This window comes from Lampetra planeri, chromosome 9, assembly GCF_965212315.1.
Source record: "Lampetra planeri chromosome 9, kcLamPlan1.2.h2, whole genome shotgun sequence".
In the NCBI taxonomy this organism is placed as follows: domain Eukaryota; kingdom Metazoa; phylum Chordata; class Hyperoartia; order Petromyzontiformes; family Petromyzontidae; genus Lampetra; species Lampetra planeri.
In genome coordinates, this window is record NC_136115.1 from 4247730 (window position 1) to 4274125 (window position 26396).

At 44.6% G+C, this 26396-nt stretch overlaps 1 protein-coding gene across 9 annotated transcripts in view; it reads left to right on the plus strand.

Annotated features, from left to right (window-relative positions):
- Positions 1–1709: 1709 nt before the first annotated feature.
- Positions 1710–26396, plus strand: part of LOC144720587 (WD repeat and FYVE domain-containing protein 3-like) — a 129295-nt gene continuing 104608 nt past the window's right edge. For 7 of the 9 annotated variants that reach the window (XM_078597420.1, XM_078597424.1, XM_078597423.1 and 4 more), the window contains exons 1-6: positions 15388–15593; positions 16912–17198; positions 19467–19590; positions 24006–24115; positions 24899–25060; positions 25946–26138. In XM_078597420.1, coding sequence (XP_078453546.1) covers positions 15518–15593; positions 16912–17198; positions 19467–19590; positions 24006–24115; positions 24899–25060; positions 25946–26138 — 952 coding nt within the window. In that variant the 5' untranslated portion in view covers positions 15388–15517. Of the gene's footprint in view, positions 1978–15385; positions 15594–16911; positions 17199–19466; positions 19591–24005; positions 24116–24898; positions 25061–25945; positions 26139–26396 lie in introns of those variants that run through there. The other 2 variants (XM_078597428.1, XM_078597429.1) reach the window with 2 other exon arrangements.

The following is a 26396-nucleotide window of genomic DNA, read 5'->3' on the forward strand; positions in this document are numbered from 1 at the left end:
AATCACCATTTAATATGTATACTGTCATATTTCATTCTATACCTATGTATCAATCCAATGTCCTTGAAATAGGACAAAGTTTGATGACATCTGTCATCTTTTGGGCAAGTGGAAACTGGGGAAGGTAACGATCCTTCGCTGGTCCTTGAAATTGAATAAACATTTGGGAATGTAACTCAGCCTATGTATTTGCATAACTAACACAAAACTCAACAAATAAAAATATATAATGGGCGACGTTTCGGGAAATGGCCCTTATCTCTGTAGTGGATTTAAAAACAAATATAGCTCGTGTATGTTATTGCATTACGATATGTATTATGCAAAGCATAATATTGTGCAGCCTATGATGTATATATATACATGCGTTCTACATACAGTACAAGAACATACATGACTTAATTTCTCACTGAATATCTTCAAGCGTCGCAGATAACACTGGAGTAAGTCCGTGACAAAAGTTGCGAGGGGCATACTGGATGTGGTATACCGGGCCAGGGCACATTGTCCAGATCGTTAACCCCGGACACCCCCGGCTGAAATTAATCCACGATGATGCATGGATGGTTGTAAACAGAGAGGGCTTAATTTCAACCGGAGCTGTCCGGGGCTGAGCTCAGAAAAAAACATGTGAATTTCTCTCACCCCCATTATTGGTGGTAACTATACATAGCCCATGCTATATGTGATGATGAGTGCCCACGCGTGTGATGGTGAGTGTCCACACATGCGTGTGTGATGATGAGTGAGTGGGGGAGCGGTAGTGTAGTGGTTAGCGCGCTGCGCTGCGAACACGTCGACCTGGGTTCGATTATCTGAACCGATCCTGGGCTTACCCCCTAGGTCGACTCAGCCTCAAATGAGTACCCGGGTGCTACGATGTAAACATCGCCACGAGGGAGACAAAGGTGGCCGGGCGTGGTTGCTAACAGCACTTGCCCCAACAATCTATAATTGTTGGGGCAAGTGCTGTTAGCGAGCACCTATGAAGGCCGGCACCCACACACAAAGGGGTGGGTGGCCAGCAACCACGCCCGGCCACATTTGTCTCCCTCGTGGCGATGTTGACACATCGCACCAGGTACTCATTTGAGGTCGAGTCTACCTAGGGCGAGGCCCGGGACCGGTTGAGATAATCGAACCCGGGTCGTCGTGTTCGCAGCGCAGCGCGATAACCACTACACTACCGCTCCCCCACTCACTCATCATCACACATAGTGTGGACACTCACCATCACACACACACAGTGTGACACTCACCATCACACACACACACACGTGGACACTCACCATCACACACACACACACACCATCACACACGGACACACACATGACACACACACACGTGGACACTCACCATCACACACACATAGTGTGGACACTCACCATCACACACACACACCATCACACACACCATCACACACACACACACACGTGGACACTCAAGACGCACCACACACAGTGTGGACACTCACCATCACACACACACGTGGACACACACACCATCACACACACGGACACACACACACGTGGACACTCACCATCACACACACACACATGACACACACGGACACACACACACATGACACACACACACGTGGACACTCAAGACGCACCACGCTCTCCCCCCTCCCTCGGCGTCTGTGCCCGTGCCGCCTGCAGGAAGTCGCATCAGCGCTGCGAGACCCGCCCCCCTCCCTCCCTCCCCTACCCCGCAGCAACAACCACGCTCATCACATCCTTCTCTCGCTCCCCTACCGCGCAAAAAACACACTCATCACATCCTTCTGTCCCTCCCTCCCTCTCCTATCTTCTTATTCTCCTTCCTGCCCTTCCATCCGCCCGTTCTTGCGGTCTGTGTGTGTGTGTGTCACGCATGCGTCGTGTATATGTCTACATGTGAGGTTGTCGCTGGCTGTCGTGTCCCTGTGGGATGGTGCCTCGTCGCTGGCTCCAGAGACACGGAGCAGAGGAGGAGGTGAGGACGCGGAGAGGATTGGGGTGGTGGGGGGGGAAATAAAAAGCCATTGTTGTCATTGTAGCATTGTTACATCGTCGTCATCGTCGTCGCATTTGTCTCTTGACGTACGTGGAGTATTAGGCAGAGGGAGCCTTAAGCAATGAGACCTCCTCCCTCACCCCTCCCAAACGTATTCGTGTGTCGTGTGGGATGGTATAAGTGGGTCATGCCTTCACCGCTGCGCGTACACAGGTTAATGATGTACGTGTGTGTGTGTACGTGTGTGTATGTGTGTCTCTTAATGATATCTATAGCTCTGGTTGGACCTTAATGTGTTGTACACACACATATACACACACACACGTGTGTGTGTATATGTGTGTATATGTCTCTTACTAATATCTATAGCTCTGGTTGGACCTTAATGTGTTGTACACACGCACACGTGTACACACGCACACGTGTACGTGTGTACACGTGTGTGTGTGTACACGTGTGTGTGTGTACACGTGTGTGTGTGTACACGTGTGTGTGTGTACACGTGTGTGGCACGGGCTCTCCCGTGGGAATTGCGACAAGGCAAAGGTGCAGCCGTGCAATGTCGAGCACTCGCCACTGCCGTTGGAATCGTTCTTCTTGACGGCGCTTGGCCTACTCTTCCAGAGACGTCTTTGGCAGTGGGATGGGATCGTGGCGGAATGAGGAGGGGGGGACCTTCATCCAGCAGTGGATAAACCATGGATGACTTTGATGATGAGAGTGTCATACACACAGGACACGCAATATATACACATACAGGCTACGCACGGCAGAGTAGACTTAACATAGCCTCCACAATACCCGTGTACATTCATTACTTACACGTTGTTTACACACTTGACATACGACACGCAATGTATTTCCATAGGCTACAACACTACACTTTGAATAACCATGCACTCTTTAGAGTTTGTACAGTAACAATTCGTTCACTCTCCAGTGTGATATACATCAATGCTGCATATTGCCCTCCCAAGTGTGATGTTACTGAGCACGAATTATAAGAAATGCACCCCCTGCGTTCTTACATGTGCATGTACCGTACGAGATCATGTTTTATCTATGGTGATATTTAGTCACTGTATCGTCTCCCACGTGAGTTGCACTATCTGCAGTATCCCGTAGAATTTGCTGTGTGCCTTTGTGTCTTATTCATTATCAGCTTGTGTCTACGAGTTTCTCGATTTTCCACACGATCATCACAACCACAACCACCACCATCATCATCGCCATCATGAATCACTGTTACTGTCTTCATCATTAACCCACACCATTATTGCCATCATCACTACCATTCTCATCATGACCACCACCCCATTCACCATCATCACATCGTTGTTTCCATTCTCATCACTACCAGCTTGACACCATCACCACCACCGACATCGTTTTTATGACCATCACCACCATCACCTTCATCATGTCCACCACGTGACCACCATCACTCTCATCTTCATAATCAGTCAGCACCACCACCACCACCACCTTCATCATGTCCACCATCATCACTCTCATCTTCATAATCAGTCAGCACCACCACCACCTTCATCATGTCCACCACCATCACTGTCATCTTCATAATCAGTCAGCACCACCACCACCTTCATCATGTCCACCACCATCACTCTCATCTTCATAATCAGTCAGCACCACCACCACCACCACCACCACCTTCATCATGTCCACCACCATCACTGTCATCTTCATAATCAGTCAGCACCACCACCACCTTCATCATGTCCACCACCATCACTGTCATCTTCATAATCAGTCAGCACCACCACCACCACCATCACCTTCATCATGTTCACCACCATCATTGTCATCTTCCTAATCAGTCAGCATCACCACCACCACCTTCATCATGTCCACCACCATCACTGTCATCTTCATAATCAGTCAGAACCACCACCACCACCTTCATCATGTCCACCACCATCATTGTCATCTTCATAATCAGTCAGCACCACCACCGCCATCATCATCACCGCCAATTATAATGATCGCCCACACCACCACCATCATAATCATCAGCCAGTGTCTACCCACTGCTGGATGAATGCCTCCCCACGCTGCCCCCTTATGCGAATGTAAATGAGCCATAATGTCTACGAGACCCTCTCCGACATGACACGACACGATATCTCTGCAGGACTGTGCCTATACACGGACGTGTGTGTGTTGCCCTGCCATGGAACACCATGTACAGTGCTGTGGTCGTCTTGCCTCACATAGGAGGGCTGTGAGTGGCGTTGCAGCCGTGTTGCGTCGTGGCTGGCATTAATGTTTTGCCCCAAGGCTTGCAGTGGATGTGCTGTCACTATGTGTGTACGTGTGTGTGTGTGTGCGTGGAAGAGTTAAATAGTTTGTGTGTATGTCTGACAGCCAGTGTTGTGTGTGTGTGAGAGCCTGAGTGTGTGTGAGAGACAGTGTGTGTGTGTGAGAGTGTATGTGAGTGTGTGTGAGAGTGTGTGTGTGTGAGAGCCTGAGTGTGTGAGTGTGTGAGAGAGAGTGTGTGTGTGTGAGAGCCAGAGTGTGTGTGTGTGAGAGCCAGAGTGTGTGTGTGAGAGTGACTGAGTGAGTGTGTGTGTGAGAGTGAGTGTGTGTGTGAGTGTGTGTGTGTGAGAGTGTGTGTGTGTGAGAGTGTGTGTGTGAGAGAGTGTGTGTGTGTGTGAGAGCCAGAGTGTGTGTGTGAGAGCCAGAGTGTGTGTGTGAGAGGGCGGAGGAGCGACGCTCACAACAACGAGCGGAGCGCCGGGTGGCTAAAGCACAGCAAGTTGGCACAGTAGGGGGCACAGGTGGTGCATCAGCCAGTCATCTCGGTCATCTCGGTCAGTCGACCCGTGGCACCTGGGTCTGCCCCGTGACCTCCTGCCAGCAGGCGTTCGACACTTCACGTGGCCTCAGGGTGCACATGGCCTGGCACAAGCGTCGTGGTGACGTCACCGCCACTTAGTGGCGAATGGCGGTTGTTGTTGTTGTTGTGTGAGAGTGTGTGTGTGAGAGTGTGTGTGAGAGTGAGTGTGTGTGACAGCCAGTGTGTGTGAGTGTGTGAGAGTGTGTGAGTGTGTGTGTGAAAGTGTGTGTGAGAGTGTGTGTGAGAGTGTGTGTGAGAGAGTGTGTGAGAGTGTGTGTGAGAGTGTGTGTGAGAGAGTGTGTGTGTGAGAGTGTGTGTGAGAGAGTGTATGTGTGAGAGTGTGTGTGAGTGTCTGTGTGTGTGTGTGAGAGTGTGAGTGTGTGAGAGCCAGTGTCTGTGTGTGAGAGTGTGTGTGAGTGTGTGTGAGTGTGAGTGTGTGAGAGAGAGTGTGTGTGTGAGAGCCTGAGTGTGTGTGTGTGTGAGAGAGCCAGAGTGTGTGTGTGAGTGTGTGTGAGTTTGTGGGGAGCGGTGGTGTAGTGGTTAGCGCACTGCGCTACGAACCTAGCGACCCGGGTTCGATTCCCGCTCACGGTCAACATCAGTGACGATTATCTGAACCGGCCCTGGCCCTCCCCCAGGTAGACTCAGCCTCAAATGAGTACCTGGTGCAATGTGTAAACATTGCCACTGGGGAGACAAAGGCGGCCGGGCGTGGTGTTGGCCACCCACCCCCTCGTGTGCCATGCCGGCCTTTATAGGTGCTAGCTAAGAGCACTTGCCCCTACAGTCTGTTAAGGCTATACGGGGGATCTTTGTATGAGTGTGTGTACAGTCCATGTGTTTTTGAACGCCCACAGTTTACACGTGGTTTTGAGAGCCAGTGTGTATATGTGCGAGAGAGAGTGTGTGTTAGTTTTACTGTGTGTGTGATAGAGAGTACATGATGTAAAGGTAAATACTGTAATATATAGTGGGAAGATAAGGTGCGTAACAACAATAATACTCCTCTACAGTAGTATAATAACAAAAACTGAAATCCACCACAACGACAACATGAAAAAAAAAATCATAAAACTGAAACATTTCCGAAAGCGACCACAATGAAGCATTAAGACAGCTGCCTACCGGCATAAGAGAGCCTTGTGTATCAAAACACACAATGCGTTTGTACACAAAGCTATGTGTGTGTGTGTATGTTTATGTGTATGTATGTGTGTGGCTAGAATCATGGTGATGGCATCATGACTGACGCTGCCTGCAGGCAACCGCACATCGACAAAAGGCCCTCTCCACCACCTCTCCGTTTAGCCTTAAACAAGTAATGTCAGTGAGCCCGAACGGCACACGAGTTGGGGGGTTGGTCATCGCCACGCCACCCGACCGCCTTTGTCTCCCCAGGAATAATTTGAGGCCGAGTCGACCTAGGGGAGGAGGCACCCAGGACCTGGGAGTAGATGGTGGCTGTGAGCCGGTATCGAACTCGCTCCCACCACAGCACAAGCTCTTACCCCTCGCTTTAACAATGGTTTCGAGCAAGCTGCCGGAAGGGATTCTGTTTGTGTTGACGTTCTTGCTGAGGTGGCATTGAGAAATGTACAACAAAAAGAAACCCCACAAACAGTGTTGTCAGGAAATGTTTCGTTACTAGAAAAAAAAAATTTGCTTGAGCCTGGGATATCAGCTGGTCAAATACGCTTGTGCCGCTTTCGAATCGACGCTTGTGGTTAAAATGACAATGTTTAGCTTATTATCCTATTTTTTTAAAATACTAATTTGAGCATAGCTACGTCTCGTCTTCAATCTTCATGTATCCATTGCATTCTTGTGACCTCTCACGGGGTATGGGGAACATCAGATGCCCACTGATGTAATTCTTCCGTGGCCATTATGAAGTTGCTTGATGCATACGTACATAGTAATATGTTTTTACCCTTTCAACTGGTACAAAAACTGACACCTTTATACAAGGGATCATGTTTGCAATAACTACAACACAAGCAGTCAAAATGCAAACAAAAAGAAACAACTCTGATAATGATAATGATATGCACTGTCCTTGAAGTTTTTGTACCAGTTGAAAGGGTAAAAACCTATTACTATATTTTGCCACTGGTAAAGGAGGTCTCATAGTGTAAATGCTTACCCCTAGCTCTCAATACTCTGATAGTGCGCTGTTTTTGAGTTGTACGCCTTTTGGCATCATCTGGTCCAAAACCAATGGAGACTAGGCTCTAAGAAAAGCTGTCTCGGGTGTGGACTAATCAACTTCAAGGACAGTGCATATCATTATCAGAGTTGTTTTTTTGTTTGCATTATGACTGCTTGTGTTGTGGTTATTGCAAACATGATCCCTTGTATAAAGGTGTCAGTTTTTGTACCAGTTGAAAGGGTAAAAATCTATTACTATATTTTTCCACTGGTAAAGGAGGTCTTAGTGTAAATGCGTAAGTACATATTATTGTTGTGGTACTACTGCACAATTAACTAAGTAGAATCACTCTACTACTGTCTCCTTTCATTATGACGTCTAACCTTCCTGTTCAAGGAATGTGTCGTCTGCAAAGCGAGAATCAACCGTACAGTGCTTACTCTTTATGCAAATGTGCCAAGGATTGCACAGTTTTTTGTTCTGTCACGCCTCCGTGGCGAGATGTTAACTACCTCGCCTAGTATACAGGAGGTCGTGGGTTCGACCCTGACGCCTGTATATTTGGTCGTGTGGATTTTTTTTTTCCGGGTCCTCCGGTTTTTCCCTCCACATTTAGAAACACGCGTTTTGAGTATTTGGCTGCTATACATTTCCACATGATGGTAAGCCACTTCGTTGAGATTTCATTTGTGGTAAGGTCGCTTCTGAAAAAGAGCTATATAGCTCGGTGTGCCTTATCTGGTGAAATAAAAAAAAATTGTTATAATAATGTAGTGAAAATATAATATTGTTATTTATTTTATTCAGGATATCCGCGATGATTCTCACAAGGTTCCCTTTTCAGGAGGATCCTGCATTGGCGATGTTTGGCCAAGTCATTTTTTAATTCGCGTTGAAAGAGAAACTACCGCGAGTCTGGGAAGATGATGGCGAAGCTGGAGACATTCCATGAGACACACACACTGTGCAATTTTTATTCTGATCATTTTGACACATTGATTCTTTCCGTCAGTGTTCCAAGCACAAATAGAATAAATATTTGCTTATCTGTGCATATACCCAAGCACAGATAGCTCATTGTTCACATGAATAGCTTTCGATTGCCAGGAATAATGTACCCTCTTACGACAAGCATAATGGAATGCATGTAGAGTGTACATTTGCACAATATGAAATCACAATATGAAATCACTGAAAATGTAAATAACCGGAATGCATTCAATTATACGAATTAACAAGCAAAGCACAAGAAGCTGGTTGTGTTTGTGTCATTTAGTATAAAATAGTGTATCGGCGCATTTTAGCCCTTTGTCAATCGAATTCTATATGAAGGCCTCTGCAGGCTGGTGGATGACCTCTCCTCTCTCCGGCGTGTGCCCTCAGCGGTAACTTACAGCGATATAAAGCCATAATATAGGTTTTTTGGGTTAGATCGTGTAAATATAAAGATGTTGTTAAACCCGCCAGCACCCGACACAGCCAATTAGTAAGGTTTGTCATGTAAAACAGAACTTGCCAATTCGTTACTAGTACAGCGACACCGTTGTGTTGGAGAGCAAATCCACAATATTTACAATCTGAGTACGACCTTTCACCAGTAATTACAACTAGCTTCAGGCGACAGCAAAATTTGTGCAGAAATCCTCCTGTTTCGTTCCTTAATAGAGGAATAGATGTGATGACGTGAGCCCTTGTGCAAAGGTTGCGGGGGGGGGGAATTAATGAATACATATAAATGACAATGGGTATCCATTGCCGGTCGGGTTATTCGTATGGTAAGCAACGCATATTATGCGTGCACATTATGCATGGACATAAGATATAAAGCCATAAAACAAATACCGTCCATGCAGTAAACTTGCCATGTTGCCAGGTACTGTGGTGTATGCCTTACAGTATTCCAGTGTCTTGTAGTTGGGGTTGGTGGCTCGCACAGTGATGGAGTCTCAATATTCATGAGACACCACTAACCTATTGGGGAATGGTGCAAATCATGCATATGGCAGTACAGAAAATCTGGTACTGTTATGTTATCCGTATGTAGTGTCGTCTGTGCGTGCGGGTGGCGTGCGTCGCACACACAGCCGGAGACGAGGTGGTCGCAGCAGGCACCGCTCTGCCCTTTTATTGTTGTTGCCGAGCTCACGCCACCACTCAGGCCCCCTCTCTCTCACGACCCCGCTGCCGCACGACCCGGCCTAGACACGACCCTGCCCTCGTTGCACCGACGGCGTCGACCGAGACAGCCAACGACTGTCCGGCCGCGCAATGCCCGGGCGAAGGCGGCAGTGACGAGGGCGGTGACGACGACAGCGACGACGAGACGAGTTCACTCCCAGAACCGGCAGCCCGGAGCTTTTGCTCTCAGCTGCTTTTATTCCCCTCGACGCGGCTTGGCTCTACCCTAGCTGCGCCTCCCTTCTCGAACCCTCCAGAGCGTTCCAGGGGCTTCCACACGAGGTCTACCATGACCCTTGTCCCAGTTCCTCTGCCCTGCCGGCACACCCGTGCATGTGCTCACCTGCAGTTGCTGCTGCTGTCCAACAGTCAGTGTTATGTCACTACACGTGTAAAGCAATGCAGTTTCATTTGCTTATATGCGGGTCTTGTCCTGGGCAACTTCAGTTTACTCCACACAAATTAGTCCAGTGAAACTCCTTTAATCTGTGGGGATGGTGGATTTTATTTTCCCTGTGTAGCCACAAAAACATACTCCCGTTCTAAGCGTGGTTGTTTGTGGATGAATGCTAATAATATTTATGAACTTTCTGTCTCCTGGTAGCAGCTGATAAGTGTGGATAATTGGGAGATTTTTTGTATTTCTCTGAGATGATTTACCGCTAACTCTTATCCCCACTGACAAACACGAATGAAAATTATAATAAGAATGTCCCACCAAATCCAAGTTACTCCTATTTTTCGCCGATAAGCGTGGGGGTAATATGATCTATGGGCATGCATACAAGAGGATTTTCTGCAGATCGACTCAGGGCCATACATGATTGGGGCACATTAAAGGAAGATTTGCTGTCAAGCAATTGGGACAAACATCCCTGCTAAAGACGAGGCTTCCCCCGATAGAGCGTAATTCATTATTAAACTGACTAATGTTTCTGCGTGAAAAAAATCTCAGTTGCAGCGTTTGGGCGGGTGCTGTTTTTTGCGCAGAGTTGAGCACTTTCCAGAGCCTTCTTGTTGCTGCACGACATGGGTCTGCAGGAGAAAGAAGCCGTGCATAAACGACATGTCGATTGCAAAACTGCTGCCGAGCTATATGACAGCTCGCTTTCGTCAGCCGCCTTCATCTGGTCAACCGTGGTGGTGATTGCGTTGTTTCAGTAATCCTTGTGAACGAACCGGCAGCTGCTGCTATATATGAAACACCTTCTGTACAGTAGTCGGGCACCCTTGACTAGTTAACTGCACCCGTCGCATTGCTTTTGTGTTCAGTTTGTTTTCTTTAGACAATCTGTTGAAACTTTAACATGTGTGGATTGTGTGGCATTGCATCAGCAAACATAACCTTCCTCTTGTCATGCGACCACCTGCCATTGCTTGGGACTTTGAACGTTTCCAATTGTATTTTGGGTTTGGAGATACAAATAAAACATTTTTTTTACTGGACTCGGAAGATTGGTTGTAAAACCTTTGTGACCAGGGAAGATATGTTATTTGTACTTCTTCTGCTATGCATATCCCACATGTAATTGTCATCTTAAGCCTGGTCCCAGCAGACACACAAATCTGGTCATATATCCTTTCGTGAGCATTTAACTACAGTGATAATGATGACAAAAACAGCTATTTGGACAATTATCTATGGCTGTTGATCATGACCGTATGATGATGATGATCTGTATTTTAGACTGTTAGCTCTATCACATATTCAAGTATTGGAATTCTGTATTTTTTTTCAACCCTGTACGGTATGCATTTGGCATCCTTGAGGTCACTTCCACAGCTGTATTACAGCTTCATCAGCCTGCGTGGAGCAGCTATGAACAAGCGGCCATGATATTTTAAAGGGCTTCTGTGTGGCTTTCACGACCCCATCACCACTTCCCTGTCATCGGCCCTTGTAATGCAGCCCACTGCATATTTCCGATCCATTATCCGGCACTGCACGTGACTGATTGTGAGCTATTTGTGTTTGCTTATCTTGAAGAACATTGATTTGTTTAACGACTGCGACTATTACACTGCTGCAGAGTGTAGGCTGTATGGATTAAGTGTAGATTTTGGAAGCATTATTTGTATTTCTTTCTTGTGCAGCGGTATAAAATTGAGGACCAAATGGGGAGCGAGTTGCAATGCTTATTGGTAATTTATTATGCTAATGGCGCCCCCAATTGCTGGCTACGTGCTGCATGTATCGTCATAGTGTCCAGCCCTTGACTGTGAGGACGACACGTATTTGATGGATGGCGATGCAGACTGTGTTTCCTCCTGTGAATTCTGCTTTCTGAAATTCAAATGAGCTCATTACCCACTGGAGGACACCCATGGAGTGGCCATGCTGAATGTCTCAATGGGGGGCTAAGGTCATCAGTTGGTGATCTATGACCAAATCGCCATTAAATGTGGCTAATCCCAGATGATGATCAGGGTTTAAAAGTAAACTAAACATTTTTCTATTTGACCAGGTAAGGCCCACTAAGCTATATAGCTCTTTTTCAGAAGCGACCTGGTCACAAATGATAGCTCAACAAAGTGGCTTATCATCATGTGGAAACATAGCAGCCAAATACTCTAAACGCATGTTGATTCTAAATGTGTTTCGGGAAAAAACTGGAGGACCCCGAGAAAAATCCACGCAACCACGGGGAGAGAGAGAGAACACGGAAACTCGAAATATACAGCAGGCGTCAGGGTCGGGATCGAACCCACGCCCTCCTGTAATAGGTAACCACAAGGGCTTGCCTAGGAATTGTAAACTTTGGGCTGTAAGGTGGACAGGAGATGACGACACTGATTGTCACCCCTTGCACGCTTTGGGGTTGTTTTCTCTCCAAGTAACGGGAACTCCACTACTATCCTCCCACACGCAGCCAAACATTGATTAATGGAATTGGCCAGACATCCCAATGCAGGAACATGAGGCTTTGCAGAGTGAATGAAGAGTACTGATGACAATTCAATGTCTCCACCCTTGTTCACCATAAATTGCAAGAGCGTCTCTGTATCGTACAATAAAAAGTAATTTTTTTCTAGAATCTCAGTTTGTGAAGGTTTGTTTATAGTTTATACATTCATCATGCTGGCTTGCACATGCACAATTTCGATTCTTCTTGTCTGGCGGAGTGAGGTTGTCATGATTCAGTGTCACAATTTAATATATATGTTTAAACAATTTTTGTTATTGTGGTGAATGGTAATGCCTCTAGTGGCTGCAGAACTGATGTAAACCTGTTACATTCAAGATATACGAAGAAAACACAATTCGATGCGTGTATCATGAACTTAATATTAACTAATTCATTGATACATAATGTTCCCTCCAACGTTGTTTTTACCATTTTGTTGACAATTAAATTAAAAACAGTGTTGTGCATTCTAGTTTATGAAATATACATACCACGATTCTGTAAGAGCATTTGGGAAGTAACTCTTTGGAAGTCAAGTTGGCTGTTTAAAATTTTACTACTGGGCCTAATGTTGCTGCTTATTATATGGCCTATGTATATTTAATGTATTGACTTAATGCACTGCATCACTGTTGTAATTGTATACTTCTGGCACTGAGTTTGCATGTAATTATGAGTAAACCCTGGCAGTTTCGTACCACCTGATGTTATTTGGGCTACTGGTATACAGTCATTTGAATTCGCAGAAGATGTGAATATTTACATTACACATCTTTGCACATTGCAGCTTATTTGAACTTTTTTTAAAGGTGTATGAGTGGCTTGAAAACTGCAATGCCCATGCCCAGGCACCACGCTCAAGAGTTTCATGTGGGTCTCATGACACAACGATTCGTGGGAAAGGAACGATGCCGTAAATTCAACCATTAAAACCCATTTTTACGTTCAGGACACATGCTTTGACTAGTGCTTTTTATAATTGATTCTCTATCGTGATTGCAAATAATATTAAAATGAGATATTTGGGATAATGGAATTAGCAGACCAGTACAAATCAGAAAACATGTGACGAATCGTACAAAGGAGAGCGTAAACAGGGAAGACTAAAATAATACATTTTTGTATCGAACTGCAACATAGACTCACGGCAATGAAATGGCTGTGGAGGGTAAGCCATTGTATACCTAACGGCAAGTGAATCACATTGTGCAACAGCACACTAGGTAAAGACTTGGCTTCCATCGGATCTCGTTAGGACCTTCCACACTTCAAGGGCCTCAAGTGAGTCGTACAGTACTCCTCGATCTTGCCTCACTGAGCGAAAGAAAACGGCGTTTGGCTGTCGCTAACCACGTTCCTCAAAGAGGAACCCAACCATGAAGCGAGCAAGCGAGCGAGCGCCATGATCCGTGGCAGAGAGCGTACCACGTGACATCGATACTGCATTTGGTTAAGCACGAAGGCAAACACGTTCCATTTGCTTACACTATTTGGTGGGGTTCGGAATCCTCGTTTAAAGTGACGATCCCATGTATGTATGCTTCGCTCGCGCGGTTTTTTTATGATTATATCGTTCAGTTCTCCCACTGGTTTCAGCTGCCACGTTTTGTGATCCTTGTCAAGCAAACCTGTTGTGCCAAATGAGGACCGATTTAACTATTTACTGTTCATATTTATCTTCTTGGTTCTTTCGGTAAAGTCACGTAGAAGGGAAATAATAAAATAAAAAAATAATTTTTTATTATGTTTTATTTTTAATACTTTTTTTTTTAATAAAATAAAACATTTTTAATTGTTTTATTTTTATTATTTTATTATTTCCCTTCTACTTGACTTTACCGAAAGAACCCAGAAGATGAATCCCTGCAGTCACGAAAGCTTTAAATCGAACTGTTCATATTTAGTAAAGGTGGAGGGAGCAGTAGTGCATTGGTTGGGGCCGTCCATAAATGACGTCACGCGATTTTGGACGATTTTTTGACCCCCCCCCCCTCGTCACTCGGCGTCACAAAAAGTCAGACCCCCCCCCCCTCAAATATGACGTCACAAAGCTCTACCCCCCCCCTCCCACAAAAATAAAACATGCTTCAAATCGCTTTAAACTATTATCATCGTAGTGCGTATTTAATGTGCCGCTGCACTCTGATGTTGTAGGAGAAAACATTTATTAAAAGTCTATTTAATTAAGTAGAACGTGTTGTCTGTATATATTTAAATTTGCGCATTTTGATGTGACGTCATATTTTGCAAACTCCCCCCTCGTCACAAATGTCTGACCCCCCCCCCCCACGAGGTGCGTGACGTCATTTATGGACGGCCCCTTTGAGCATTGAACTCTGAACCCCCGTCAGTTCGTAATCAAGTCCCGGCCACAGCTCATGTCTGTGGCAAGTGAGATTTAAACTTGTCCTGGGCCCTTCTACCCCCTCCCCCACTGCCCCCCCCCCCCACTCCCACCTTACCAACCTGCACGTATCGGCACGTTAGGGGTCGTCCATAAATGACGTCACACACCTAGGGGGGGAGGGGGGGTCAGACATTTGTGACGATGTGTGACGGGGGGGGGGGGGTTTGAGAAATGTGACGTCACATCAAAATGCGCCGTCACATCAAAATGCGCAACTTTAAATAAGTATTAACAATGGAATTGTTATAACAACACTAATTTTGATAAATTTTCATTATTCATTGTATTATTATTTAAATTTACTAAGGTCACCTTTTATTTATTTCCATGAAGGAGCATTTTGCTTCTCCATGGGAGAATGGAGAAGTATGAATTGAGTAAAAATTTTGAATGATTGTTATTAAATATTTAGATTGTAATGATTCTACAAGGGCTTTTCATTATGTGGAATGAATATGTGATTGTTATAAATTGTACTCTCCATTTTGCTTCGTTCTACTACAAAGTTTCAAGTATTTTTTTATAGTTTGAATTACTTTTAATATTTTATAATTATAAGAGAATTTCAATATCATATTCTGAACATCTGCAGTTTTAGTTAGCGTTGAATATTTTCAAGTGAATGTTATGCTAAATTTCAGCTTTCCAACGCCTCCTTTTTAATACGTGTTTTCTCCTACAACATCAGAATGCAGCGCCACATTAAATACGCACTACAATGACAATAGTTTAAAGCGATTTGAAGCATGTTTTATTTTCAAAATGGAAATATGACTTCATATTTGAAGGGGGTCTGACTTTTTGTGACGCCGTGTGACGAGGGGTCAAAAATCGGCCAAAATCGTGTGACGTCATTTATGGACGGCCCCTTAATGATGTGTAGTCAAACAACCCCTCAGAACGTTAATGCTTGCAGGGGCCTTCATCTAGCAGTGGATTGGCATCGGGGCAGTAAATTACTATTATTTTACGTTATTAAAAAGTACATGGGCAAAGTGGGGAAGTGATCGAGGGAGAGTTTGATGGCACGTAGTCACTTATGCTGTCTCGTGGATAATATTGCGAAAGTTCAAGAAGAAGGCAGCTGTTCTTGTTGTGGTCGGTATTGCTAAACAACACGCACTGTATCCCACATGCAAAAACAACACGTTTCGCCCACTTTACATTCTGCGGTAAAAAATGTAATGAGCCTTTCGTTGCCTTTCCTGGCCACGTTTCGATCAGCAGATGCTCAAACAACTATCGCATCGTGATACGTTTTGACAAGATGCGTCGTTATCAGTACCTCTCGGGCAACGTTGCAACGGGGGGTGCCTCGCGGGAGAGAGAACGTTTGTTTTGCAACAGTGTTTCGTTTCCCTGGGGGCACAAGAGGAACGCATTGTTCTGCGTTTATGGAACGCGCGCATCGAGATCTTGAATGTCTGTAAACAGAGCTAAATAATGGTCCCCATTTACTCCACACAACCAAACTTACACTCGATAGGATGTCTTGCTGCACAATGAACACCGACGCATGAGCCCTTCCCGTGTTCTCTAAAGGTCAAACTTATCTGCTCTGTGCTCTCTATCCAAGCCCTGGGGCAATAGTTGTGCAGTCGTGTAGAAAACGTAAAAACAAATAAACCAATGAAGACTGCAATAACTGTTGCCAACCTCATCTCATATTCGCAGATTACTTGAGCATTTCTAAGTTAATTATTTAAGAACTAATCGTGAAATAGCATACGAGTTGCAGTATTAAGAGGCAAAAACAAGCTTGCTAAAGTTGTTTGAGTATGTGTGTGTGTCCTTTTTTTGTTGGCACGAATGCCCTTCAAAAGGGAGAGAAATCTCACTTGCAGCTTTCCTCAAGGAGAGCAAATCAGCAAATCTCAACAGGTCTAAAAAGGTGTGAGATTCGTATTGCCAAGGAAAACATTGGTGGTAGACAAGTCGATAACAGCTGCAAGTAGCCATGAGGATTAAGACAAGTGTGATGACCAAGTGTATAATTAGTTCGTTGCTTTATATTGATGCTATTTAGTTCATTGTTAAATGAGTCAATGTCTACTATAACCCCCCGTCCCCTGCCATCTGCCCCAAACAATTTCTGAAAATGTCCTCAAAATAGGTTAAGACTGAGATGGCTTCTGCATTAATTGGCGATGGTGAACGAGGTCCCATTTTACACGCTTAGCCTTACGTGCTGTCGTTTCGCAGCCCATCGGGTTTCTCAGCCCGACCTTCTTTGACCCACGGCTCACACGTGCAGTTGGCCGTATCTGCTCCGGCGGTGGCTTCAGTGAAGTGGTGCCAGTCCAATTTTACACCCCTGGAGGATTGCACCTGCCCGCTTTGGGAGCCGTCGATTCATTTTGTCTCTTTTGGTTTTTGCCCCTCCCTTCTTTCTCCCCCCCCTCCGCCACGGGGTCAGGACGCCGTGGGGCGATGAGCTTTGTGTTCCGGCGCATCATGAGCGGAGGGAGGCAGCGCTCGGAGGAAGGCCAGCAGGCGCCAGCTAACGGCTCTGCGGCGGGCGCCACGCCACCGGCGCAGCCCCACTCGGAGCAGGCCTCGCCCGAGAGCTCGCCCTCCTGCCCGGGGCTTCGTGAGCTGCGCAGGCTGGCTGCCGAGCTGTGCCAGGCCGGACGGCCACCCACCGCCTCCTCGCCGAGGGATCAGGAGGAGAAGCTGTACAAGGCCTTGCCACTCTTCAACAAGGTCAGCTCTGCCCTCCGCCGCGCCGCTTTTTCCTCGGCGAAGCGATGGGCCTCGGATTTTCCTGTGGCTCGCGGCCTAGTGACAGAGTGGACCATTGCGGAGGTTGCCAAAGGGGGAGCTGGCAGGAAAATGCACGTAAATAAGTAATTACGGCCCTCGTTTCTGCTGTAACTTTAGAGTGCCTGTCCGAAGTACTGTACTTGTTGTGGTGTGTGATATATAGATTGTGTTTAGTGCAGTGTTACAAGTGAAAGAAAAAAAAAGAATTAGTTTTGAATGTAAATTTTTCTTAACACATTGGATATTTTATTAGGTTCGAATTTGACATGAATGCATCTACTGACGGATGGTATTTTGTTGATTATGGAATGCTAAAGAAGGTCACAGTGATCTGATGTTACGCTTCTCAAGAACACCTCATACACAAAATGTGGCGGTGTGGAACCATTTCACCCCTTCTGCCAGCGATTTCAAGAATCATTGCGATTCAAAGGTTTGATTGCATAATTTGTTTAATCTTCTTTAACATTGCCATGCTTGGTCATGCCTCCCATGGCTGCAGGGGAGACTTTAACCCATCACTTACAACGTATACGAATCAAAACTTATCTATTTTCACGCATGCGATTTGTGAGCTCTAAGAACCGATATTAATCGATAAGTTGAAGCGTGGTCTCATCCTTACGAGTTGAATACATCCACAGCATTATATGATTAAATGCTATGAGGAAAGAAAAAAAGTAAGAATAGGCTTTACCCTTTATGGCAATAAAACAGGTGTTAAGATTTCGATTTAAAGCTTTCGTGACTGCAGGGATTCATATTCTTGGTTCTTTTGGTAAAATCACATAGAAGGGAAATAATAAAATAAATAAAATAAAACAATAAAATTCTCACGACGTTTCAATTGTAACACAAGCAATTATCATCAGGTGGGAAAACCACAGCAAGAACATTTTCTTGTGCTGTGGTTTTATATTTATTATTTTATTATTTCCCTTCTACGTGACTTTACCGAAAGGTGTTAAGATGTCCAAACACCAAATAGATAGCCTATTGTAATACATCGAGTCTGCATTAATCACATATACTTGTGGCAAAACATGTAAACAAACATTCTCTGATAATACACACGTTGTCTTTGAAACTGATTGGCCTGCACCAGAGACAGCCTTGATTTGAAGTTTTCGTGACTGCAAGAATCCATACTCTTTGGTTTTTTCGGTAAAGTCACGTAGGTGAAAACTAAATAAAAATGAAAACAATGAAATTAAATGACGACATTTCGGAAGCAACACAAGCCTCCATCATGAGGTGTGACTGCTCCAGCAAAATTACTGTAGTGTATAAAATACGTATAAAAGCGTATAAAATTTTATCCGCTTTTGTTTTCATTTTTATTTAGTTTTCACCTACGTGACTTTACCGAAAAAACCAAGAAGTAGAGACAGCCTTCTTCATGGCCTTCTTTAACCACCGGCGTTAAACCAGAGAACAAACCAAAAGGCAAACAGTTACAAAGGCAATGCAAACATCGAAGCATTAATAGCTAAGGTTGAGCAGTTGTACAGGGTGTTTCAAAAAGATGGACCCAATTTCAAAGCAGTATATTTCACGATGGCAACATATTAAAATTACACGAAAAGTTACAAACGGTTTAATGAGTTATCAAGTTTTACTGACCATTTTATAAATGCTCAATGTGCCCTCCACCTGCTGTACGGACAACATCGAGAAGATAGTTGAATTCGTCCCAAACGCCTCTCAAAGTGTCTTCTTCCACTGAAGTCACCGCTGCCGTGATTCTGTTTTTGAGGTCATCCAGATTAGTCGCTAATGGTGGCACATAAACACGTTCTTTGACGTATCCCCACAAGAAAAAGTCGCAGGGTGTGATGATGTCTGGGGATCTTGGGGGCCAAGAGTGTAGCGCCAAGTCGTGGGGTCCCGTGCGACCCATCCAACGTTGAGGCAGCGCGTCTTGCGAATGACTGAGGCTAGGGGCTGTTTGTGCGCTGGGAGAGGCATCGAGCGGTAACCATTTGAAACTCTATGCCCCGCCCTTTCAAATGGTAAGAGTTTCATTCAAGGGCGGTTCGTGGTTGCAGAGATATAGCGATTTAAAATCGGGTCCATCGTTTTAAAACACCCTGTATATCTATAGGACCTTTGATACTGGCAAAAAGGGTCCCATAGAAATGCCAATGAGGTGGGCCGGAGTAAGGAGAGAGGCGACAGGCTGTGAGCGTTTCTGATTTTTCCTCGCAGGTGTTTGAAGGGGTGCCCCCCCACCAGGTGTGCGAGCGATTCCCCAGCCTCCTGCAGTTCACCTCCCAGGTGTCCAGGCTCGCTGTGAGCGAAATCAGGCGTCGCGCGGCCAACAAGTCCACAGGTATCAAATATTTTCTCCCTCGGGTGATAATTATAATTCCAAGAAGCTAACTATCCGAACTGAGATATTTTTGTATTTTACCAGGTAAGGCCCACTGAGCTATCCACCTGGCCACAAATGATAGCTCAACGAAGTGGCTTATCATCAAGTGGACATTTATAGCAGCCAAATACTCTAAACGCGTGTTGATTCTAAATGTGGAGGGAAAAACCGGAGGACCTGGAGAAAAATCTACGTGACCACCACGGGGAGAGAAACACGCAACATCCAAATATACAGCGGGGCGTGAAGATCAGGATTGAACCCACGACCTCTTGAAAACATTTTAAGGCTTTTTCAATGAGTATCTTTCACCCATTTTCGCACCATGCTTGACTAGCTATTAATGGTACCACCTTCAATCGCCCACCACACCACATGCTCTTCTCGTAAGCCATCCTTTATTTTGATTATTTCATACAAAATGAGCCATGTTTTCAGGCCTGTCTCGAAACCAGACGATGAAGAGCATGACCAACGTTGTAATGGACAGTGGTTTTTTAACACTAATGGAGATAATTTTTCAAAAGCTCTGTTACTAGCACCAACCAGATTGGTTGGTGATACACCAAGAGATGGGAGTTAACAGATTATTGTGTAAGATACTTACACTGCACAGCATCAGGGGGATGCTACACAAATGTCTTTAAATATCAAAATAGGGTGTGTGTATATGCTTTGGGTCTTTCGGTAAAGTCACGTATATAGGTTGAAAGAAAATAACAAAAAACTACGACGTTTAGTTTCCCCCCCCCCCTCTTCCTGATGATGATCGCTTGTGTTGTGATCAAAACGTCATAGTTTTTTGTTATTTTCTATCAACCTACCCACGTGACTTTACCGAAAGACTCAAAGAATATGAATTCCTGCAGTCAGGAAAGCTTTAAGTCAAGATTTAAGCAGGCTAGTCAGTCTAGCAACCAGGTTTATAAAATGAATTTGGGGCAAATGTGTAGTGACTGAATCGGAGACACTAAGAGCTGGAGGCACTGTTTATTAACACGCAGCAACGGGTTAACACTTCCAAATAATCCGTCTACATTCGACTAGACTGCCTGACTGGTGACGCCGAGATGGTGAAGACGTAGACGAAGGTGAAGACTACAGCAGCATGATTGGGGATCCCACTCCACACGACAGCCCCGAGGTCCCCTCTCTGGGCTTCTCTTATACTGTCAGCGTGGCCTGGCTCTGCCCCCAGCTCCGCTTCCCAGCCACACCCCCTTTCTAGAACCTACCGGCAGGTTCCCGGTGTGTCCCTTCCGTGACCTTTCCCCTAGATCCCCCTCTTGGTGTATCACCTGGCCTGCTGTAAGCTGAAGATCCCCTACCCCGCCAGCAGCCAGCGCTATGCTGCTACATAGCTAATTCTATGTCACTACAAATGTATGGGAAGTTGCATCAGCTAGATCAGCTGTTTGGTTACATTTTCCTGGTGTCTCGGAGCCTCTTGGCGTCATGCCTGTGTTACGTCACTGCTGGATGAGTATCTTGGCGCGCTGGCGGGTCATAGGGGTTGTTTGACCATACTTCACTAAGACATTGAAATCATTCTTTGGGATTGCTATAGATTTCAAGTTTGTCTATCTTCATGCATAATTACTGAAATCTATCTATATATTAAAATTTTTTTCAAAGGATGATATTGATACAGGATTAACTTCTTTTTAAGCAATGCGAAGGCAATTTTTGAATATATTTTTTGTCAGTCTGCTTTAAAATATTTCAAGAACAAAAATATACTCTAACGTCACCTTAATTTTGGGAAGGATTATCATAATGCGCACGCACAGACCTCATGTGCTGTGTCCCAGTGCGTGGTGTGTGCACGCTGGTCGTGACGAATGAGTTAAATTTTTTTCTGTTTTTTTTTAAATGTCATGCTAAGAGACGCGTATCTGGAGAAATAGCTTTTGCGTGTTGTTTTGGCCACAGCTGCCGGAGCTTTCGAACAGCTGCTCCAAGGTTTAATTAAGTCCTCATCATAAATCCGCGTGCATTGGTGGTACTTGTTAACATCCTTCAGTTCGCCCCAGCTTATTTCTCGAGGTGCTGCTGTCTTTTAGATTTGAAGCTTTCGTGACTGCAAGGATTCATACTCTTAGATTTTTTCGGTAAAGTCACGTAGGAAAATAATAATAAAAATGAAAATAACTTAATTTATCTTCTTGGTTCACGTAGAAGGGAAATAATAAAATAATAAAAATATAACATAATAAAATAATTCTCACGACGTTTCGGCCACAACGCAAGCAGCCGTCCTCAGGTGAAGAACAGGTTTGTCGGGAAGACAGCGTCTGACTTTACCGAAAAAACCAAGAAGATGAATCCCTGCAGTCACGAAAGCTTTAAATCGAAATTTAACTTAATTTAATGTAGTTATTTTCATTTTTTATTATTTTATTAAATAACTAAATTCAATATAATTTAGTTATTTTCATTTTTTATTAAATTTAATTTAGTTATTTTAATTTATTTTAATTTTTTTTTACCTACGTGACTTTACCGAAAAAACCTAAGACTGCAAGGAATCATACTCTTAGATTTTTTCGGTAAAGTCACGTAAGCAAAAATAATAATAAAATAAAATAATAAATGAAAATAATTAAACTAAATTTAGTTCTTTTCATTTATTATTCTTTTTATTAAATAACTAAATTAAATCTAATTTAGTTATTTTCATTTATTATTAAATTAAATTGAGTTATTTTAATTTATTTTTATTTTATTATTTTTATTTTTTACCTACGTGACTTTACCGAAAAAACCTAACAGTATGCTGCTGTCTTTTGTTTTTTTCTCCAAGGGAAATTCACTGTGCCTGGCGTATGTGATTAAATGTGCGCATATCTTGTGTTACTGTCCAAGTAAAGAGCACATTGGTCAGTACTGTACAACAATTTACCCGTCATTGTCTCTCAGAGTTGATTGTCATCGGACTCTAAATCAGAGGACTCTATATGTATCTATTCTCACGCAGTGGGTTTATTTACTTAGTTGAGTAATAAACCTCCCAAACCAATAACTTGCAGTTTGGTTACATGTTGAATAATTTAAGTTATCTATGGTGACAGGATATTTTCAAGATTTTTCATGGCTTTCGGAAATATGCTGCAGAGAAATGCACAAATGTATTATTTAGAAAGTCTTGAGATTTTCACGGACAGATATCGCCGATGGATTTTGTTGCCCCTTTGAAATGCTAATCTCACTTGACCACTGCACAGAACCTCATTAAGATTTATAAGCACATTGCCATGGTAACTCTTTTGCAAAATCAGGCCTAATTGGGGAATTTAAAACAAGACGGATTGTGTAAATCTCTGTGGCGACCGTAGCAGCTTCTGCTCTCTGCAGTGCTCAAAGTAAAATTCCACGCACATTTACAGGTCCGTGAATGTGGACCGAAAGAAATGTTCATGCCACGTGGTCTTCACGAAAAAAAGTTGCACGCAACTTGTCCTGATACGTTTGGCCTTTTCTTTGCCCTTGGGGGCGAGTACATGGCACATACCAGAGGACCACTTAGATGCCCTGCTTGGGTTTGTGCCACCTTTGTGGCTGCCAGCCAGCTGAATCACAAAACACGTCGCAGAGCGGAGCGCATACCCCGACTGTCCAAAGTGTGCTTCGGGTTTGTGATTACACACAGTATGGGAATGACATTTCAAGGATCAACAACGATGTCACAGCAGTTTCGAAAGTGCATTGCTCATACTCAAGCGTGTACTTGAGACTGTTTTTACTTTCTTGCCTCTTCAAAACAATAACTTAGACTCACGGGTTTGTGCCTTTTGGAAGGTGGCTTTCAATTATAGCCAGTTGAATTTGTCCATAGGAAGAAAAAAAATCATATAATGATTTTGTGTTAAAAAAGTGACTTTTTCATTATCCATAATAGAGGTTTTTGGGTTAGAGCGTGTAAATATAAATGTGTCGTTAAACCCACCACCACCTGACACAGCCAACTAGTAAGGGTTGTCACGTGAAAAAAACACCGGTGTGCTGTACTAGTAAAGAATTGACATGTTTTATTTACGTGTCAAACCTTACTAATTGACTGCGTCGGGCGATGGCGGGTTTAACGACACATTTATATTTATACTATCTAACCCAGAAACCTCTTGTGGATAATATTGGTCGCGAAAGCCTACGTGTTAAACTGACTTTTCAAATTATTGACCGCACGCATCTATAACCTACAGCAGCAGCAGCCCTTGAAAGGATGTCCACATAGTAACAGTTTGTAGTAGGCTGGACCACATCTTGTCGTGGGGTGCGTTTGTCTTTCAAAGGTTCTCGATACTGCAGACCTCCCCTTGAGCTCCCCCCCCCCATCTCAGAGCTGATGGTTTCACCCGCGCTTGGCCTTGCAGAGGCAGCTAGCCGTGCCATTGTGGAGTTCCTGGAAGATACGATTGGAGAGGATGACAACCCAGGCTGGAGGCTTCTCACAACCATCAACCTCTTGTCTGGAACAGGGCAGGTAGAATGAGCTCGCACATTTCGCTTGTGCCGGCACCTCACAGCAACCTAACTTGTTTTAGTTGATGCTCAGATGCGATTTTTTTAATGTGTCGGTTTAAAAGTATCAAAAATGTTTTGGTGTTGGCAAAATTATTGGGTGTTGGGAAATCATATCTAGTGAAGGCTTTGAACTCGTCATGGTTGGCAGGTGTGTAGTGATGTACCCCCCTTTGCCGTTGATGTGAAGAATTACACACCTTGTGGCTGCTAAGATCAACACTAGATTTTTTTCTCTAAAGCAGACGAGTTTCCTGCACGGAAAAATATATATAAATTTAAACTCCTCATTTGCGCCCGTGTATTTATGATACATGTACTGGAAACATACTGTACGTGCATTTCTGTGACGTTTTGCATAAAATTAAGGCTCTATTTGGCAAAGCACCGTGGCACTATTGTATTATTAAACAGAGCGTGGGTGGATGGTTGCATTCACTCTGTTGCTCATATAAACTGGCACAGTTGCTACGATGGAGGGTCAGGCAGGCTAATGGATGCAACCCAACTGTAATGGAAAATAAAATGTGAAAAGCTGCACCATTTTATTTCTCGCGCAAGAGGCTGGATGCCCATTTTATGGAGAAAGGGCCTTTTTGTCAGACTTGTCAAGTCTAAAAAATAACCAACAACAAAATGTATAAAAGCACAACGTTGCACAAAAAAATAGGTCTTCTCAAGCAGTATGGGAATCGGGCCCATGGAGGTCACGTAACTGATCGTCGAACGAATGCGGCTTTCGCAGAAAACGGTGGACTGCATGACAACGATGTCGCTGCCTTCCACCCTCGTCAAGTGTCTGTACCTCTTCTTCGACCTCCCGCCCGCGAGCCGTTGGGAGGGCGACCCGCGGCCCGACCCTGTCGCCCTGGAGAAGCGGGTCAACCTCCAGACGCTTTTCGTGCAGGTGCTTGGGGGCGTGGGGAGGGCTTGCTCGAAGTTCCTGGTGAGAGCGGTGTTAATGCCACCCGCAGGTGCCTAGCAGCACAGGGATGGCTTGCTCGAAGTTCCTGGTGAGAGCGGTGTTAAAGCCACCCGTAGGACCCTGGCAGCACAGGGAGGGCTTGCTCGAAGTTCCTGGTGAGAGCAGTGTTAAAGAAACCCGCAGGTGCCTTGCTTAAGTGATTCCAGTGCGATGCGATGTCTGGGTGTAAGTGTCAATGAAAAAGCAATAGGAATATTGTCAGAGTACGGCAATTAAAGGCTGCGTCTGAAACTGGGAGTTTTGTGTGAGAATTGTTATTTTCCCCCTATGGTTTTCACTCATCGCAATCATTGTCACTTTCAAAAATACCATAGCCACATTGATGCTTTGATGTGGCAATTCAATGACAGCATTGCTGCAGATAACAATTGAGATGGACAATGTACGTAATTTTACTCTGAAAGAAAGCTTATTTTCTGGACAATGAGATTTTGTGGGTGATCAGGTTTTTTTCCAGGTTAACCCTTAATTTCACATTTCAAACATAATACGAAACATTTAAAATCTCATTCAAACCAAAATAAAACAAAAATTGTGATCACCTCCTCTAAAAGTATACGATATTTCAGAGTAAATTTTTGTCTTTCTTTACAAAATTTTTTTTTTAGGATTGTGTCGTTTTAACACTGAAACGTTTACACCATATTATCCCCTGATTTTGTTTCATGATACTTACTCAAAGGTCTTTTGTAAAATGTTACATATCGTCTCGATCTGCTCTCACTTGTTAAGATAACATGACGCGCGAGTGTGCGAGAGCTGCCTGCCCCCGATCGCGCTGACGATGACGGGTTCCGTGCGCGGCAGATCCTGGTCCGGCTGTGCCGCTACCCGTCCCCAGCGGAGGAGCTGGTGCAGAAGGACGATCTGGCGCTGCTGTTCGGTGCCGCCACGTCCTGGTGCCCCCCGCATAACCTGGCGTGGCGGAGGAGTGCCGGTGACGTCCTGCGGGCCGTGTCGCGCCACGGCCTCACCAACAACGTAATCCGATACCTCCACGGTGAGCGCCTCCGGCTGGGCCTTTCCCCGGTCTTGCATCCTTGCTTGCTGCACCTGTCCTGGTTTTTGCCAAGATTGTCCTGTTTTTGAGGTTGAGGTCATTGCCCTGGGAAATGTTTAAGTCTTCCCAGGATTATTATTGGCATTTTTTTTTCAGTTGGGTAGTAATACACCACTCAAGACAATGCATTAACATATATATGTCCTGTCTTCCGGAAATTGTGAGATGTTCTTTCTTTGATATAAATGTTCTTCCTTT